Source organism: Protopterus annectens, chromosome 13.part0 (genome assembly GCF_019279795.1).
Source record: "Protopterus annectens isolate FY-2018-M chromosome 13.part0, PAN1.0, whole genome shotgun sequence".
NCBI lineage: Eukaryota > Metazoa > Chordata > Ceratodontiformes > Protopteridae > Protopterus > Protopterus annectens.
Genome location: NC_056747.1, coordinates 334,844,629 through 334,864,721, shown reverse-complemented (window position 1 = coordinate 334,864,721; position 20,093 = coordinate 334,844,629). Strand labels below are relative to the sequence as shown.

The following is a 20,093-nucleotide window of genomic DNA, read 5'->3' as shown; positions in this document are numbered from 1 at the left end:
AGCTTTTAAAATTCTCACTCAACCTGACACCATTCCTGCGCTGCGTAATTTAATCACCCCATACTTAAATCTAACTAGTCTGCGCTCAGCAAATAGGCTACTTGCTCAAACGGTCAAATCCTGTAATTTTGGAGGTGACTCGCTGTTTGCAAATTCCATTGGTAAAATATGGAATTCCCTTCCTCCTCAACTCACCAATGTCACCTCTCTATGCAAATTCAAGAAAAGTCTATCCCTTCATTTTAAAAACCAGTGGCTCTGTCAATGTTCCAAACCAGACTAAACCCATTACCTTCCTCAACCTCTACTTCTCTATAGGAATATCTCAAGGCTCTTTCTCTGTATCAAGCATTATTCTGACGTTTTTTTCCTTCTAAATCTTAATTGTATACAATCGTATGTTATTCTGTACCTCATGTATTAATTATCAAAAGAAGTATTATGTACTCTGTTTAATATGAATGTAAATTACTGTCAATGAGGAGCTTTTCTCCCCGGGCCTCTGCTGAAAATGGACATGTATCCAGACGGATTATCCCGGTCAACAAATGTAAAATAAAATAAATAAATAAATAAGTTCCTTAGGGTATTATTTATACGATAGTCTGCAGGGATATTGTTTTTACCGAAGGGGATGACAATGAAGTTTTAGCACTGAGTTTGAGTCCATGGCTTTGGCACCAATCACTGGTTTGTACAAGTCCCTCTTGACGTATACTGACATCATTTGGGGATTCAATGATTGCACCTAATTTGCTGTCATCAAAACTTAGCCACAGCCCCTCTGTTCTGGCCTAGACTTCTGAGAAGTATATTCCAAACAATAGGAGGCCCAGCACTGACCCCTGTGGAACCCCAATGGTAACAGGTCTGCTGGTTAAGGTAAAGTCCCCAACTTTGACTGAGTGTGACCTGTTGGTGAGCCAGTTAGCAACCCACCTGAAGACATAAGGTTTAATATTCAACTGGGAGAGTTTATCAATAATGCCCGAATGTGGGATTGTGTCAAAGGCCTTGGCTAAGTCAAGGTAGGCTGTCTGCACATATTTGCCCTTGTCTATGGCTCTGGTGACATTTTTGAAGACGTCAACCAAGTTTAACGGTTTTATATCACTTTGTCAAAGCGACTAACTGTCAAAATCCCTATTCGTCTAACTTAATCCATCGAGAGCTAAATTAGTTGAATATTCACTTATGCAAATTTTTTCCTAGGGGAAAAAAACTAGTTGGCCATCATCGGGAATTTGCCCTTTTCTCTACTGTTGTGCAATCTCAGAGTTGCTATATTTAGTTAGGGGGTGTGTGGTGTCTGCAGCCTCCTACCTGGGTGGCTTTTAAATAATGTGTTTTTTGTGACGGTTGCTAGGTTGTCCTACTATTTTTTTTTCCCTGGGAAAAAATTTGTGTAAATGAATGTTCGAGATTTAACTTTGGATGGATTACGTTCAATGAATATGAATTTGATGTTTAGTCACTTCGACAAAGTGATATTGACCCAGTTTAACAAGCATGATCTGCCTTTGACTAAACCAAACTGTGTTGGATCACGGGTTTGGAGATCACCTACATCCTTATATATAAAGTCCATGATTATTCATTCATTGGCCTTACAGATAAGGCTGGTTAAGCTTATGGGTCTGTAGTTCCCAGGGTCTGTTGCTGTACCCCCTTTATGAATGTTTATGTTGTTGTTTTCCATTCAGCAGAGACAAAACCAGCACTCAGGCCGTGGTTGAAGACAATACCTAATGTAGTTGCTAACTCAAGTTTTAGACCATTTAAAAACGCAATCTGGGATGCCATCCTGTCCTATACAGGCTGTGTTTTTGGGCTTGGAGGCAGCATTAATGACTTGCTCTTTGGAGATGCATGGTGGGGGTGATGTAGAGGGAATGCTTTCTGGAATGTTTGGAAGGGGACAGGGGGGGTGAAATTTTCATGAAACCTGTCGGCTAATAGGTTAGCTTTTTTTGCAGGATCAGTGTGTGTGATGCCTTCCACAGCTAGTTAAGCACATGTCTGGGTCCTACCTTTAGGTTATGGATATAGCTGAAGAATGCCTTATGGTTATCCTCAGCTACGGTTGCTAAATTATTTTTTGAAGTTACCCTTAGAGGACATTACAAGTTGTCTTATTTGTTTGTTCAAACAGAGGAAGGTGTTCTTCCAGTGCTGGGACCTCTCTTTTTTATTCTTAGAAATGTATTTCTCTTGTTGTTTAACTTATTAATTCTAGATGTCCATTGTTTTTTTTTTTTCTTGAGGATCTTGTTTTGATCCTATCAGGTACAGCTGTGTCAGTACATTTGGGTAAGTGTTTGTACAGGGCATTTGTGTATACCTTAGTATAGTTGTCAATGCCATCTGTGGGAACAGGAGCTTGGAAATTATTTATGCCATCCCTTAGGAAGGTATAATTAGCTATGGCGAAATTTTTTAGCCTGATTTCACATAAGAGGGGTTCAGGTGTTATAGCTACTTCAAATGTGATTGATTTGTGATCAGATTTAACCAGTGAGGGTCCTATACTTGTGGTGGTGCAATGGTCACCCATGTTGATGAGGACCAGGTCGAGAATATTTGAGTCCCTTGGGGGGGTTGCATACTATTTGTCCTAGGGCATTAGTGTTAAAGTCCAGAAACTTTTGTGCAAGCATGTTGGTACTTATATAAGTTTCCCAGTCAATGGAGGGGTAGTTAAAATCACCTATGACTAGAGTGTTTGGTTCTAATTTGATTGACTCAAGTAAGTCCAAATAAGCAGTGTGGGTATCTTGGTTCATTGAAGGGGGCCTATAGATAAAGATGACTTGAAGTGTGGGGGTCTTACCCACAGTTAATTGAGTATCTCCATGGAGTTTTCCTGCCTAACCAGTCTAGAGGTGTATTTATCTTTGATGAAGATAGATACTCCCCCTCCTCTGGTTCTCACACGTTCATTTTGCGGTGTGAATTGCAAGGCCAGGGTACTCTCTGTGGCCCTGAACCAGGTTTCTGTGACCACACAAATGTCAACATTCTCCAGGGAGAGGAGTACTTCCAGAAAGTGCAGCTTCTGATTTAAACTCCTGGTATTTAGCAGCATAATCTTGTCAGACAGTTTTTCTTGAGACCTTGCCTAAAAAGGCACTAAGGGGGAGGCGAGTACCTTAGCCAGTAACCGAAAGCCTAGAGGTGACAAGTGAAGACCATCCCTTGCAAAGCATCATGGTCTATCAACCATGTCATCCCAGGCTGACAGGAACTGGATCCCCTTAGAATGACACCAGAAACTAAGCCAACTGTTGAATTAAATATTGGTATCATCCTAGGTGAGGGAAGAATGCTGCTCAAGGCTAAGGACATACCTGCCTGGGACACACATTCATAGAGCTCAATCATGTCTCTCTTCATATAGTCTACTGAGGTACATCTCAAGTCATTCACACCAACAAGAACTATGATGGAGTCATAACGGTACTTGCTGTTGAGAGACTTGAGTGCATGTGTGATCTGACGGATCCTGGCACCTGATAGACAGCTGATTTGAGGTATTAAACATGGAAGATTGTTTTATTCATTAATCTGACATCTGTTAGAAAAGTATCTGAGTTGCAAGCATTTATGGTGAGCCAGCCCTACCTTATTTTTTTTTACAAGAACATGATTTCTTTAACAAAACCTATGAAAAAGGGCAAAGGATTATTACACAGAACAGATGCATCCCAGATACTACCCAGGCAAAACTCAACCTTTCAGGAAAGCTGACTAGCTGTTTATCTCCTATGAAGGAAACAGGAAAGACAACTTGCTTCTTTGGTGGCTTTCTGGAAAGGGTGAACTATCGGAACATTCTAGAGGTAGCAACTTGGTCCTCGGTACATGTCTTTAAAAAGAATTAAAAATCGGATTCCTTTTCCAGGTCCAGAACTGGATTTGCTAGAACCACTTTCCAGTGGCTCCTGTGGTCTTAGGTACTATGTATCTCCCTGTTTTGCTAACCTTATTATGATAATCACTCACACAGCTTAGGCTACTGCTACAGTGATTCATTTTAGAACATAGTACCTGCTGTGTAAGTACACTTACCGTAACTGCAGATGATGTAATGGATCACCACTGCAGTATCCATGTAAAGAAAAATATGGTCAAAATCCTGTAAAGTAGTAATCTTAAACTCAAAAAATAAAACCACAAAGTGTATGAAGGATGACTGCACAATATATACAGGTTTTTACCATTACAAATAACTTTTAATTCATGCTTTCGTCAAACAACTTCTTCAGAGTAATTACAGCATTAAATTCAGCATTTAAATAAAACACATCAAACACTAATCAGCCAATCAGTTAAAAAAACTTTTAATATGTGAATAAAATCATAATTTACAAAAGTTTTAACCCTTTAACGAATGATCTGTCTCCTTTCTCCCAAAAACATTTAATGTTAACTGATCTGTTCAATCCAGTTGGCCGATCAGCACCAAGGCTAATTTTGCACTTTCTTTTCTTTCAAAACTTTTTTTTTTATAATTACCCCCCTCTCATATCCATGGATACCTATTCTAAAATGGCAAATAGAAATTTCTTATGTCCATCACAATCAACAGTGTATCTAAAAAGAACAGTTTTATAATCTTTTATTTTGATGTCATAAACGTGCTCTTTGTTTCTCTTGTCCAAACATCTAGTGGTCATCCCAACATAGTAACTCAGACAACTCGAGCACAAAGCTATATAAATAACACCCCTTGAATGACAATTAAATCTGCCAGGTACTCTGATGGTATACTGTAAGTGCTCTAACATAATGTAGGGTCCCTCATAAATAAATCTGCAAACATTGCAAGAACTACGTTTAAAAGTCCCAAAACCTTTGCTAATAGAAGGAAGAGAAATTTTAGTGTTGTCGTTCTATAAAAAATTTTTTAATACAGAAATTCTTTTTGTAAACAAAAGAAGGGTGATCGCCCACTATCTTTACTAGATCACTGTTCCCCTCTATAATCTTACAGTTGCTGGAAATAATATCCTTAACAAAACTGTCAGTGGACATATCAATAATATTATGAGGGAACCTACATTATGTTAGAAGCATTGAAAAAAAACATCCAGTAAAGTAGCCAAAACAGGAGGAATGACCACAGGTTTAAGAGATTCCATCCACAGTAACTCATAGTACCGCCTATGGATATCAGAGACCTGAGCACAATCCCACTTAAAAAAATTCCATCATCCTATAGAATGTGTCCCCAAAGGAAATCTCCTCAGGACTATTAGATTCCTCCTCCTCTGACCCACAGCCCAAAGGAGAAGGAATAGTACAGTTTTGTACCTACCATAAATGTAGATGTCCGATAGATATGCAACTGCAGTCATAACATATGGGTTGTCCTGCCTCAGGCAGCCCTCGGTCGGCCAGATTCCAAAGTCTTGGTCCGACGTCAGCTGATGTCGCATTTCTCTCCGACGTCAGAGCGGCTGGAGTATATAAACATCAGCCGACGCCATCTTCTTCAGTGTTTCTTGCCCCAGATGCCAGGTGCCCTCCAATGAAGGCTGTAATCAAATTGGAAGACAAAAATAGGTTTCCAGACAATAAATAAGCAATAAACAGATACACCATAACAGATATCCCCAGCTAAGGATAATAGGGATAGGAGTGGACCCAAGGCATAGAGGGGAAGGGGGTAGGGAAAACCCGACTGCAGTTGCATATCTATCGGACATCTACATTTATGGTAGGTACAAAACTGTACTATGTCCTTCAAGAATGCAACTGCAGTCATAACATATGGGTTGAATACCATAGCTTAGCTGGGGGAGGTGGTATGCTCTAGGAAAAGGATGGTGTAGCTATCAATCCCTGCAGGACTGCCGAAGCAAAACCTGCTCTGGATCTGGAATATAAAGGGAGGTTGTAGTGTTTGAAAAATGTATGCACGGAGCTCCATGTGGCAGCTTCTGGAATGTCTTTTGTAGGCACCCCTCTTAAAAAAGCTGTAGAGGTGGCTGTAGCTCTGGTGGAGTGTGGTCTGACATTGGCTGGCACACTCTTTCCATGGAAAGAATAACAGAATCTGATGCAATGTCCAATCCATTTTGAAAGTGTCTGTTTGGAAATTGCTTTTCCTTGTATTCCAGGGGCGTAAGCTACAAAAAGCTGATCAGACTTCCTACTGGTCTTGGTTCTGTCTAGGTAGTAGCGAAGTTGTCTGTGTATGTCCAAGGTATGTAACAGTCTTTCCCCTTTGTTCTCAGGATTGGGAAAGAAAGTAGGCAGGTGAATTGCTTGATTTAAAGAAACCCTGGATACCACTTTTGGCAGAAAAGTAGGGTTGGTTCGTAGGGAGACCCTGTCTCTGTGAAAAGTTATGAACGGTGGTATTGTCATTAAGGCCTGTAATTCCGAAACCCTTCTTGCTGAGGTTATGGCCAGCAGGAAAGCTGTCTTCCAGGAAAGAAATTGTAACTCCACAGAAGCTGCTGGCTCGAAGGGAGGTAAAGTCAATTTTTCTAGGACAAAATTGAGGTCCCAAGCTGGTACTGGTGCCTTTCTTGGGGGCCTTATATTCTTGATTCCTCTAAGAAATTGCCTTAGCAAAGGATGTGAAAACACAGGTGGATCAGTGTTGTATCTAGCTGAGATAGCTGAAGCATGTATTTTTATGGAAGAGTATGAGAGTCCGTTATGTAACATATCTGCCAAGTATTCCAGAATGAGAGGGATGCTCAAAAGTGATGCATCATGACCCTTGTTGGTATTCCAAATGCTGAAACTCTTCCATTTGGCTGAGTAAGCCTTTCTGGTGGATGGTCTGCAGGCTTCTGTTAGTATCCGCTGAACTTCCTTGGAGAGAGGTAAATTGAGGTTATTTATGGGATTTCCCAAGCTGTTAGCTGTAGAGTCTGGATGTTGGGATGAATAGTCCTGAAGTTGTGTTGAGTCAAAAGTTGAGGCCATTGTGGAAGGGCCCACGTTTTGTTGTGACATATGCTCCGTAGTAGTGGGTACCAGTGTTGTCTTGGCCAGTCTGGAGCTATTAGGATCCCCTTCGGTTGCTCTGCCTTGATCTTTAATAACACTGTGGTCATCAGTGGCAGGGGTGGAAATGCATAAATTATTAGGGAGTTCCAGTTGAATGAGAGGGCATCTACTTTCCATGCTTGTGGATGATATGTCCTTGAGCAGAACTTTTGTAAGTGATGATTGAGGTGGGAGGCAAATAGGTCCACGTCCGGCCTGCCCCATCTCAAGGTGAGTCGTATAAAGATGTCTGGATGTAGCCTCCATTCGTGGGGGTCCAGGAAATTCCTGCTTAGACTGTCCGCCAGAACATTGTGTTTGCCTGGAACAAACTGGGATTGTTGCTGTATGTTTAGACCCAGTGATTTTTCCCAAAGATTCATTGTCAGTCTGCAAAGGGGGTAAGAATGAGTGCCCCCCTGCTTGTTTATGTACCACATCACAGTGGTGTTGTCTGTCCGTATTAGTAGGTGGCCTTGTTGAAGTTGTTGTCCAAAGGACTCGATGGCATGCATTACTGCTAGCATTTCTTTTTGGTTGATATGCAGATGTGTTTCCTTTGGGGACCATTGCCCTTGAATACATCTGCCTTCCATGTGCGCCCCCATCCAAGGTCTGAGGCATCTGTGGTCATTGTCTGTGTTATCTGAGGTTTTTTGAACGACATGCCTGTGTTTAACTGGCTTACTGTGGCCCACCATAGAAATTCCTTTTGTAGACATGGAATGAGTGGAATAATTGCTTCTAGGTTGTTGCTGTGTTGAGACCATAAGCTTTTTAAGTACCATTGAAGCTTTCTCATGTGTAGTCTTGCTAGTGGGACCAAGAGAATGCAGGATGCCATGTAACCCAGGGCCTGTAGGAAACTCCTTGCAGTCATCTGGGTGAGCTTTGCTAAACTTTTGAAGTAATGAGTTAACTTCTTTTGCTTGTCTTCTGTCAGGTAAGCCATTTGAGAGGCTGTGTCTAGTTTGGCTCCTAAGAAGGTTATTTGCTGGGATGGCTGAAGTCTTGACTTTTGAAAGTTGACTGTGTATCCCAGAACCTGTAGCAAGTGTATGACATAATCCAAGTTTTTTGTCAAGGTTAGTTTGTTGTCTGCTTGTATGAGGCAATCGTCCAGGTACGGATAGATTTGAATCCCCTGGAGCCTGCAATGAGCAATTACTGATGCCAGGCATTTCGTGAATACTCTGGGCGCAGTAGATAAGCCAAATGGCAATGCTGAGAATTGATAATGCTCTGGCCCTGCAAGAAATCTGAGGTATTTTCTGCAGCTGTGTCTGATAGGGACATGCAGGTATGCTTCCTTGAGGTCCAGAGTAATCAGCCAAGACCCCTTGCCCAGCATGGGAAGGAGTTGCTGTAAAGTCAGCATTTTGAACTTTGGTACTATGAGAAAAGTGTTTAGAGCGGACAAGTCCAGTATTGGTCTCCATTGAGTTTCTTTTATTGGAACAAGGAACAGTCTTGAATAAAACCCCTGACCTTGTTCTTGTTGTGGAACTTTTTCTATTGCTTTGATCTGAGCAAGCAGAGAAATTTGCTTGATAGCCTCTGCCCTCTGATTTTGTGGAAGGTTTGGCATGCCTTGTTTTCTTGGCAAGGTATGAAAGTGGAACCTGTAACCGTGGTCTATAATGTCCAGTATCCATTTGTCTTTTGTCAGTTTGTGCCAATTTCCTGAAAACAGAGATAAATTTCCGCCCAAAGGAGCTTCTGTTTGCTCCTTGGTCAGCGGAAGTAGAGGAAAGTCATTGAGCTTGTCCCTGCGGGGCAGGAGAAACCCCTGTGTCACTTCTTTGGTTTGCTGGTTGCCATTGTTGTCCCCTGTAGGATCCTCTGTATTGCCCTCTTCCTCGGGCACGCCTGTTTTTACCCCTTTGAAATCTTTCAGGATTAGGAAAGGACCAGTTTTTAGAAGGCCAGTTCCTGCTGAATCTGGGCGGCTGAACCTGGAGGAAATCTTTGACTGTCTGTACTGACTTAGCTTTTTCCTCAATGGACTTTAACACATCTTTAGCATTAGCACCAAAAAGCTTGTTCTTTTCCAAGGGTGCATCAAGAAGTTTTGCCTTAACATGATCTGGTAAAGGTTGTTCTTTTAGCCATGCATGTCTACGAATGACCGCCCCTGTCATAGCTGCCCTACATGAAGCCTCCAATGCATCATATCCACACTGCAAAAAATGACTGCTAACTTGCTGAGAATTATGCACAGCTTCCTGCAAAGACTTCCTATCTAAAGGTTCAGGAGAGGCCAAACTTTTCTGTAAATCATCTAACAAGAAATCCTGATATTGAAACATGTGAAAGAGACAATTGAGAGCTCTCATAGATAAAGTAGTGGAGGTGTAGACCTTCTTCCCCCATCTCTCTAAGGACCTTGCTTCCCTGTCGGAAGGCAAAAGATTTTTGGATGTGGTAGCTGAAACCCATTTAGGCCCCTGGGAAATTGTTTCTAAATCAACAGCATGGGCCCTAAATAAATGAGAATGGGTTTCTGGAACCCTATAGTATCTGTCAGGCTTGACAGGAGCAGGAGGAAGAGTATCAGGGGTAACACTGGAGTCAGAGTATAAATCATCCAAAACATCAAGCACAGGAGGTATAGCTAAGGGTCTGTGTTGAGGCTTTTTGAGGAAGGTTCGAAGGCGCTTTCTGGAATCAGAAAATTCCTGGCCTTGCCACTTAAAATGCTCCGTCATGGAATGCAGAACTTCCCCAAAAGAAATATCCTCAGGAGGGGAGGCCGAGGGAATGGAGTCCTCTGCATCTGAATCCTCATAGGTCTGGAAGGGCTCTTCCTGGCTTTCGGAGGGAACAGAGTCCTCAGAATCTTCATCTGAGGGCAGAAGGTCAGGGGGTTCAACCCTGGGCCTCTTTTCAGGAGGAGGCTGGGATCCCCTCTCAGGATGGGCCTGGGAGCCTCTGATCAGAGAAATTAAATCTGCGGCCATGGACATGATCTGAGTTTCAGGAGTAGTCTGAGGTAAGTTTTTAGCAGTAAGATGTTTGGACTTGCTGGCTGCCTTGGCACGTGTGTAGGCCTTGATAGACATGGACATGGGAGGCCTAGCCGCTCCACGTGCAGGAGTTACCTTATCAACAGCAATGGTCTCGGGCATTTCCTCGGTTTCGGTATCCGGAGGAAAATAAATAACTGGCGTTGGAGTGGCCTCCGGTATCGGAGGTATCGGTAATGCGGTGTCTTCGGTTCGGAGCGGTGGAATAACCGCCTCAGAGGGAACCGGAGCACTCGCGGTTAGTTTTGGCGTGGTGTCGGTTGAAGACGCGGGCCGAGGATGTCGGTCCCAGTCTTTTCGTTTCTTAGGAGTATGCGTTGTCGGTTGTTCCGACGGCATTGTATAATCAAATTTTTTGCCGAAAAAGTCTTCAGCGAACTCCGCCCGGCGCCTGAGAGTGCGCTTGTTGAAGCGAGCACAGGCGGCACAGGCCGAGACGTCGTGGTCTGGGCCAAGGCAAGGGAGGTAGTGAGAGTGGAAATCCTTATGAGGTATTTGTTTACCACAAGACAAACAATTATTTACTTTTTCAGTAATTTCTGACATCGGCTGAGGCAAGAAAAGGTCCCCAACGGGGTACTTAGCTTTTTTGATGACTTCGGTTTCGAAGAATACAGGAGCTGACCGACTGGCACTTGCGAACTGCTTCTGCTTCGGGCACCGCGCGGCAAGAAAGACTGAAGAAGATGGCGTCGGCTGATGCTTATATACTCCAGCCGCTCTGACGTCGGAGAGAAATGCGACATCAGCGCGCCGGACCCAGACTTTGGAATCCGGCCAACCGAGGGCTGCCTGAGGCAGGACAACCCATATGTTATGACTGCAGTTGCATTCTTGAAGGACATCTGAGTAGAATAAAGAAAGGGATTCTTCACTGGAATCCAACTTTTCCTCAGAAGAATTCAGAGTTCTCTGGGCCTTTTAAGAGGAGAAGAGGACCAAGGAGGAGCAGGAGCCAAAACCCACTGAGGAGGCCTTAATGACAGTAAAGCATTAAATAACCCCTGAGTAAAGGCCTACCACTCACTTTGTGGATCCCTAGGAGCAGAAGAAACATGTTTAGTTTTCCGTTTCTTTTTTTAAGGGAACATCTGCCCTAGAAAACTGAAAATGTTCTTACTCAAGACAGCATTCGACAACCGTAGTAGGAACTTCTTCCCTAAGAAGAATCTGTGGAACCCCCCCCCTTGACCCCTCAGAAACAATCAACCATGGTTCTCCCTGAACATCCGGAATGGACACCTGCATAACCTCACTGGATGTACTGCCCGCCAGATCCTCACTGGCCTCCAACCCAGTCATGGCAAAGAAATCCAACAACACAGCTAGGCGAACCGAAGGGATTGTGAAAAGCTCCTAGGCAAAAAAGGCACTTATTGTGGCAGTCTTTATGGGGAAATTGCCTCCCACACTAGAATTTACCCTTCCTTGATGGCAATAACCCTAAACAGCACAAAAAATTGAAGAAAAAGAACAAACCCCCAACTGGGTACTTCACTGCAACAATGAGGACTTCAGCAAACAGGAGAAATTACCGCAATACAAAAATGCAGTAAGAATGTCACAAAATGGATGTAGGCAAACAGACCGATAGTTAGAAACAGCGCTCGGACTGGCGGCAAAGAAGTTATGAGGATGGTACCCCTGAACGTCACCTTTATGCCCTACGCTACCTACACGAGTAGTATTTGGGTGACGTTCAACGTACCTTAAAAGCAGGGGTAAGCTATGGTAGACCAGCCAGACATTGTACTTCCATGGCAGGGAATCCCCATACGCGATGATTACTGCAGCAGTGAATGTAAGGACATCTGTAGACCAATAACGTGCCTTCCAAAGTCTTATAAACTATATACTAGAACTGATGCCAACAGAGTTTACAGTCATTTAGAAGAAAACTCAATCATGGGAAAAATCAAAAGGGTAACAAAATAAATTCATACAAAACAAAGGATCATTTGCTGTTAAATAAAGTCATAACAGAGAACTGTAAAAAGGGGAAGAATCTACGTATAGTATGGACAGACTACAAAAAAGCATTTGACAATATTCCATACTCATGGATAAAACAGTGCTTAAAAATATATAAGCTACACCCCACACTGATCGACTGCATTACAGCGACCATGGAAGTGTCAAACCACTCTGCAGTTAAGCCTCGATAAAGGGCAAATTATTACCCCAGGGATAAATTTTCAAAGGGGAATATTCCAGGGTGACCATTTGTCACCATTGCTCTTTTGTCTTGCCCTTAACCCATTAAACTGTCTACTTACCAGATTAGGTCATGGCTACAATTGGCATCCCTTTTTGTGGATGATTTAAAATTGCATATTTCATCAGATGAGGAAGGGAAAGCATAACTGCAAGTGGTCAAAACTTTTTCAGATGATATAAGAATGTCATTTGGTCTTGATAAATGTGCAAAATAACCTTTAAAAAGTACAGTTGTGTACACTTACCATAAATGTAGATGTTAGAGTGTATTCACTGTTGCAGTCATTACATTTGGGTTATCTGCTTGCAGGTAGCCCTCAGCCGGCCTGATTATCAAAGTCTTGGGTCCAGCGTCGGTTGCTGTCTCTTCTTCCATGACATCAGGTAGTCAGAGGTATAAAGCATGCAGCCGACGCCATTACATCAGTTTTTCTTGCCCCAGATGTCAGGCGCGCCCATAATGGGAAGCAATTATATACAAAGTTACACCTCCAACAAAAAGCAAATACACCAGAAAGCTTAAATACAGTAAACAAGAAGAGAGGAATAGCCAATAGATGTCAGGGGGCTGGAAGGAGGGTAACCAGGACTGCAACAGTGAATACACTAGAACATCTGCATTTATGGTAAGTGTACACAACTGTACTATGTTCTTCTTGTTTCACTGTTGCAGTCATTACATTTGGGTAGATTCCCAAAGCTAAATATGGGAGGAGGCAATTAGAGAGCATTTGGACCAGCTATTAGGCCCTGCAAGACTGTAGTGGCAAAACCAGCTCTGGATTAAGAAAAAATAGGCAAGTGGTAATGCTTGGTGAAGGTATGAACAGAACTCCAGGTAGCAGCTCCTAGGATGTCCCTGGTAGGAACACCTCTGAAAAAGGCTGTTGAAGTAGATGCAGCCCTGGTGGAATGTGATCTTATCCCCTGTGGGGTAGGTTTTCCATGGAGCTTATAGCAGAAATGAATGCAATGGCCTATCCACTTAGAAATGGTTTGATTTGAAATGACCTTCCCCTCTGCCCCTGCAGCAAAGGCAAGTAGCAGCTGTTCAGTTTTCCTGAGAGGCTTAGTACTGTCCAAATAAAATCGAAGTTGTCTGTGCACGTCCAAAGAGTGCAGTATTCGTTCTTTGTTCTGTGGATTAGAAAAGAAGGTTGGCAAATGAATAGACTGATTAAGGGCCACACTGGATACCATCTTGGGCATAAAGGAAGGATTGGTTCTGAGGGACACCCTGTCTGCATGGAAAATGATGCAGGGCTCCACTGCCATGAGGGCCTGTAATTCAGACACTCTTCTTGCTGAAGTGATGGCTAGAAGAAAGGCTGTTTTCCAAGAAAGGAATTTCAACTCTGCAGTTGCAGCTGGCTCAAAAGGAGGTACAGTGAGCTTTTCCAATACAAAGTTAAGGTCCCAGGCTGGAGTAGGGGCTCTCCTGGGTGGTCTTAAATTTTTGGCCTCTCTGAGGAATTGCTTCAGCAGGGGGTGAGAGAAGAGGGGTGGCTCAGTATTATAATGTGCTGAAATGGCTGAGGCATGAATTTTAATAGAAGAGAAGGAAAGGCCCTTGTGAAGCATCTCTTTTAAGTATTGAAGAATATGCGGTAAGCTGGGCACTGTTGTGCCCATCCCCTGAGTTTGGCTACAGGAACAATATATTTTCCACTTTTCAGCATAGGAATTTCTAGTACTAGGCCTCCTTGCCTCCAGAATGACATCCAACATTTGCTTACTGAGAGATGGTATTGGAGAGCTCAGGTAATTAGCCAGGCTGCAAGGTTCAGCTTTTGAAGCTGGGGGTGCAGAATCTGGCCCTTCTGCTGGGACAGCAGGGAAGGGGTCTGAGGCAGGTGCCATAGTTCCAACAGTGACATACTGTGCAAGAGGGGGTACCAGTGTTTGCGTGGCCAATCTGGTGCGATGAGTATTCCCCTTGGTTTGGAAGTGTATACCTTCTTACCCCATCTGTCCAGGGCCCTGCAATCTCTATCAGAGGGGGTAGGGTTTTTGGCAGTAGTAGCCCTAATGCCTTTGGGTCCCTGTGAAATGGTCTCTGGGTCCGCAGTAGGATTCTTAAAGAGGAACTTGTGAGAGTCAGGTTTCCTGGGAGACGGAGGTAAAGTGTCTGGGGCCAGGCTAGATTCCAAGAAGGCATCATCTACAATGTCCAGTACAGGAGGGATAGCTAAAGGCCTGTGTTGAGGTAGGAGTATAAATTCCCTAAGCCTGTTTTTGGAGTCAGAGTAATCCTGACTTTCCCAGCGGAAATGCTTCCTAAGAGTGTGCAAAGTTTCACCAAGAGAGAAATCTTCTGGAGGGGAAGCAGAGGGAATGGAGTCCTCTGCATCAGAATCCTCATAGGTAGATAATGGCAAATCCTGGTCATCAGAAGAAACAGAAATTTCAGAATCATGATCAGAAGAATCAGAAGGAAAATCAGTTCTAGCTCTCTTAGAGGGAGAAGACTGGCTTCCCCTAATTAGAGTAATAATGTCTTCAGCCATTCTTATTTGTTTTTTAGGCATATGGGGCTGACCATGCGGTCTGGACGTCGGTTTTCTAAGCGTGGATCGAGTTTTAGGCCTTGAAGAAGAAGATGGCATAGGTTTGATATGCAAGTCAGTAGGCCTGAATACACCCTAAGAAGCCAGTGCCTGCACAGCGGCTCCGGACCCATCCAAGGTACAGACACCCGCAGGTTACATAGTCGAAGAAGCATCTCACGGCATACTGGACTCTGAATGGGTCTCAGTTGAGGCCTGGGAATCTGAAGTAGCGGGTATCAGGGGCTGTGAAAGCGCCTCACTAAGTAGCGGCGAACTGGTGACTAGCTTAACGGAAGTGCCGTTGGCAGCTTTGGACCTATGCAGTCTGTCTCTGTCTTTATCTTTACGTTTTTTCGGAATGTCGGTAGTTGGATGGCCTACAAAGCAATTTATGGATAATTAAAACGAGTTCCAAAATAGTTTGATGTGAAAATGAACCGACGACGAATAGTTCGAGGATTGAATAAAGCACAAAACCAATAGCAAGGGACATCATGGCCTGGGCCTAAGCAAGGAATGCAGTACGAATGAAAGTCTTTATGAGGTATTTGCTTTCCACAAGTAATACAATTGTTGACTTTTACTGACATCTGTTTAGAGCAAGAAAAAGGATCCCCAACAGGGTACTCAGCTTTTTTGAAGACTTTGGTTCTGAAACTCGAAAACGAAAATTTCAGGAGTCGGCCGACTGGCACTTGTGAACTGCTTCGGGCACCGCACGGCAAGAAAGACTGATGTAATGGCGTCAGCTGCATGCTTTATACCCCTGACTACCTGACGTCATGGAAGAAGAGACAGCAACCGACGCAGGACCCAAGACTTTAATAATCAGGCTGTCTGAGAGCTACCTGCAAGCAGATAACCCACACGTAATGACTGCAACAGTGAAACACGAACATCCAGGAAAGCTGCAGTACCAAGAAAATATCAGCCTGGGACAGGAATGTGATATAAAAGAACTTGAGCAAGAGGGAGTATATAAATATTTGGGAATTGATGAATGATCAACAATAAAACATGAACAAATGAAAATAAAACTTAATAATGAATATTTTAGAAGACTAAAATTAATACTGAAAACAGAACTGACAATCTAGGAACAAAGTCCAAGCTATAAACCAATTTGCTCTTCCTGTCTTAACTTACAGTTTTAAAGTGACTGACTGGCCTCAAAATGTGGTGGATCGGTTATACAGGAAAACAAGAAGGATTTCATGCTTATCAAATGATATATAAAAATCCGTGTATACCAAGACTATATATTCCCTATTCTGAAGGAGGTATGGACCTCCTCAAAACTGATTACATGTAGAGCTCTGCAATCATAGGACTGCATACATACCTGCTGACCTCAAAAGACCCAAACGTAGTGAAATTTTTAAAACATGAGCGGAATAAGTCTAAGATGACTTCCTTGCTTAGTTTAGCAGAAGGATATCAGTGTCAAGTGGATATGGAAATCTAAATGTGCCAAAAAATCAAAAGAAAGAATGTAAGATGAAGGATCACATGAGAAGGCAAGAAATGTGGAAAATGCATAAATATAGCATGCTAGTACAGAAAATCCTTGGAACAATGTCATGTTGATCATGACTGAAAGCAGGAATGGTTAAGCAGAGGTGAATTTAAACCAAAAGACAAAAGGTTAATATTGGTGGCCGAAGATAGTGGACTATGTACATGTTGATTTACTAAGTCATTTGAACATGTGGGAGAAACAGACAAACATAGGTTTTATAACACAGAATTGGAAACAGTTGCACATCTTGTTGATGGTTGTGATATACAAATGGCAGAAAGACTGCATACTGAAAGGCATAATAATGTGGCAAGACTGTTGCATTGGGGATTGTGAAAAACATTGGAAACATGAGCCACAAAGCATTTTAGAAAATGATGAAGTTGATATCACATGGGATCACTTATTACCAACAATTCAAAAAAACAGATGAGAGAAAACCAGATATAGTAGTCCATGAAACGAAGACAAATGTAAAATTTGTCATTGAAACAGTGACTACAGTGTCTTACGTACAGAGAGACACCAAGTTATAAAATAACAAGATTTTTAAGCAGAAACAAGGGCACTGTGGAAGAGAATCTATATTATAACAACGAACGATCAGATGATCGAACGTTGTTATATCAACCCCTGAATCTCGACTACTCAAAAAACAGCGAACAACCAGAACAGCGATTTTTTTTCCCCAGGGAAAAAAAATCGCTGTTCCCAAAAAAAAAAATAAATAAATAAATAAAATAAAAACACTAAATGAAGTGGGGGGGGGGCTGTGCCCCCCACACCCCCTACTTAAATATACCAACTCCGAGATTGCACTACATTGGAGGAAACGGCACAACCCGGACATCCAGCCCAGCGATTTCTTTCCCTAGGAAAAAATTTGCTGTTCCGGCCATTCGCTATTTTGCCGGTTCGACACTTTGTGTTCGAACTAACAGCGTTCGATCATCTGATCGTTTGCTGAACTAAAGTAGACCCATGGAAGAAGGATACCTAGACAGTTCCAATGATAGCAGGAACAATGAGTCTTATAAAAAAGAATTTACAATCGTACTTAGGTATGTTACTGATACATGTAACTCCATATGAATTGCAGGAGGAGTCAGTACCGGGCACACTGCGGATGTTGCAAAGAGCACTTCTGGCTAACATCAAAGATTGAAACAATACTAATTTCAAAAACTTTAATCATACTTTAACTTAGGAATGTGGTCCATTCATGTCATGGTATTAGAAACCCAAAAGACTTGGAGAAATTAAAGATGGAAATGGAAAAGTCTACCACCCAAACTTGAAGTTACTACAGTTCATTGAAGCTATACAGGTACCAAAGACTTCCACATCAAAAAATCAATTTTATTTTAACTACGACTACACTTTTTTAGTCATAAACCATTTAATAACAAATCAAAGGAAGCAAAACAAAATATAAAGTTACTAAAATGTAGACAAAATAAGAATGTGGCCGATCTGAAAATGAGCATCAAAGTTCAAGGCATTCCACAGAATAATTGTATATTCATGATCTGGCAATTCTGTTTTCTACTGATTAGTCAGTATGTCAGGTTTACGTTTGGCTAGAAACAAGCCTGTATTAGTATACTGACATGTGATTCCACACCCTTTTTTATATTTTTTTGTCCTGAAATGCCTTCTGTATAAGGAACCAAGATTTTTTTCCTGATGCTCTTAAGTTCTCCACTCCAATACAAGTCAGGCACAAAACAAGCAATGGTAGAAATTTAAGTCATTATGTGCATTACTTGCACGTTTCTACATGCACCCATGATACTTCACAGACCTGTGGTTCATAGACTAGTTGCTGCTAATCTGGAGTACTCTCCCCCATCTTCCAGATGGACCAGCTGGCATGGACTGCTTCTTCCTATCTCCCTAGCTGCCACCTTTCACAGCCAAAGATAAAGCCTCTGTCATCAATATCAGAAGCTTTCCTGAGACACTGTCTATGAACATGTATTTTCTACTTCATGAAAAAGAGTCTGAATGAAAGGTTTATGCTGTGCATTCAAGTGCTGCACTTCATAGGCTAGCACTTAGTGGAAACTGTAAACCACATGTGAACTCCTGGAACTCTGGATATATAAATGGGGGGGGGGGGTCTTGTCTATTTTCTTCCAGTTTTGAGTTCTCCTGGGGTTCATCTAACCTTCTTGTTTGTCTCCTCAGTAAGTAACAAATGCAGTAGAGAGCCACTTCCATTTTTGGCTAACAAAGCTCAAAGTAATCTTTTTCCAATGCAGCACAATGCTCTGTTGTTCTGAGATGGCCCAACTTACACACTGCCCTAGTGTTTCTATGAAACTAGGCCTAGAAGGGCAAGCATCACATACAAAGTTAACAAACTTTCAAGTGTACAGACTCCACCACCCATCATTAGAAGGAGTTCAGTCTATCAAAATTATGTATTCCTGCCATTCTGATGCACCACTGCTTATCAAATAAAAGCTAAATAGCAAAACCAGTTACTTACTTTGACATACATCCCAAGAAATCATGCTCAGGCTGCTGGCCATCTAAATGCTGAATAAGGTGTTTCATATCAGAGTCCTTTGCTGGAGCCTTTTCTGGCTTCTCATGCTGACCTAAAAAAAGAAATGATTATCTTACTGTAATCCTTGAGAAATGCAACACCTTGCTTTCACTGTTTTGTCTTATACAGTCCTTAACCAAAAACGTAGAGAAACAAATTATTCAGCCTAGATGGCATACAGAATATTTCTACTCACTAAAATCATGAATGTTTCTATCTAAAATCAACAGGGCTTAGTAGAGACTGTATGTTGTAAAGGCTGCATACATGCAGCTTCTTGTACAGATCAGAGCCAGATTACTACGTGTTCAAGACAGGGATGCAAAGAAGTTCACCTTGAGAGCGAAGCTTGAGATGTGAATCTTGGCATCCATGTCAGGAACACAAGTAAAGGTTACGATCGGAGAGCCGATCATAAATCTTTGTAATGGATGGAGCCCTATCTGCTTCATGTGTGACAGATTACAGAAAAAAAGAAAATAAAATGCTTAAAGTGTTTAACTGCTTTGAAAGCTGGTAAAGCTATTAGTGAGCACTGCCAGAAAACAGTAGTGGAACATCTTTCAGGATTACTATTAGTGGACAGGACAAATGGTTAAAAGCAGGTACAATTTCTAAATACTGCTAATAATCCACTTAAAATATTAACAGAATGACAAGTTTTACTTCAATATGCATGTCTGAAGAATAAGACTTATGGCATTCTGTTTCTGGCATTTTTGACAGACTATAATTCGCAGTGATTGATCAGAAAATCAACCTGTTTAGTAGGGACAGGGCAAAATATGACATGAACTTGGGGACAGTTGAAAGGCAGATACAGCGAGCAGAAACTAAACTGCTTTTACTTCTGCTAAAGTCATTTGTTGGCAGGCACTATCAGTATTTAGTGTGTAGCACACAACACCCAATATTAAAAATGGTTTCCTATTAGAACCGCGAAGGTCCACTTACGCAACATCGACATGTATTCAGCGAACCGCGAAAACACTGATTATCCCGAAATGCAAAATTCGAAATATCGAATCGTCATAGTTGGCCCTTCTGCAGTATAGCTCCTTAAGGCAAGTGTGCGACAGTTACGGACCTTTGGGTTATGCTGCGGGTTAAGGTAAGTGCATACATGGTAGTATATGCAAGCTTTACTTTAGGGTTAGAAGTAGGGTTTTGTTTAGTGTATGTATGTGGTTTATTTATTTTGTTTGGGTAGGTAGTATGTAGCG

General features: G+C 42.2%; 1 protein-coding gene across 1 annotated transcript in view; it reads right to left on the bottom strand.

The window, feature by feature from the left end:
• TMEM59L (transmembrane protein 59 like) overlaps positions 1-20,093 on the bottom strand; it is a 537,787-nt gene that overhangs the window by 113,611 nt on the left and 404,083 nt on the right. Inside the window, exon 6 of the mRNA XM_044053954.1 lies at positions 18,811-18,922. Coding sequence (XP_043909889.1) covers positions 18,811-18,922 — 112 coding nt within the window. The remainder of the gene's footprint in view (positions 1-18,810; positions 18,923-20,093) is intronic.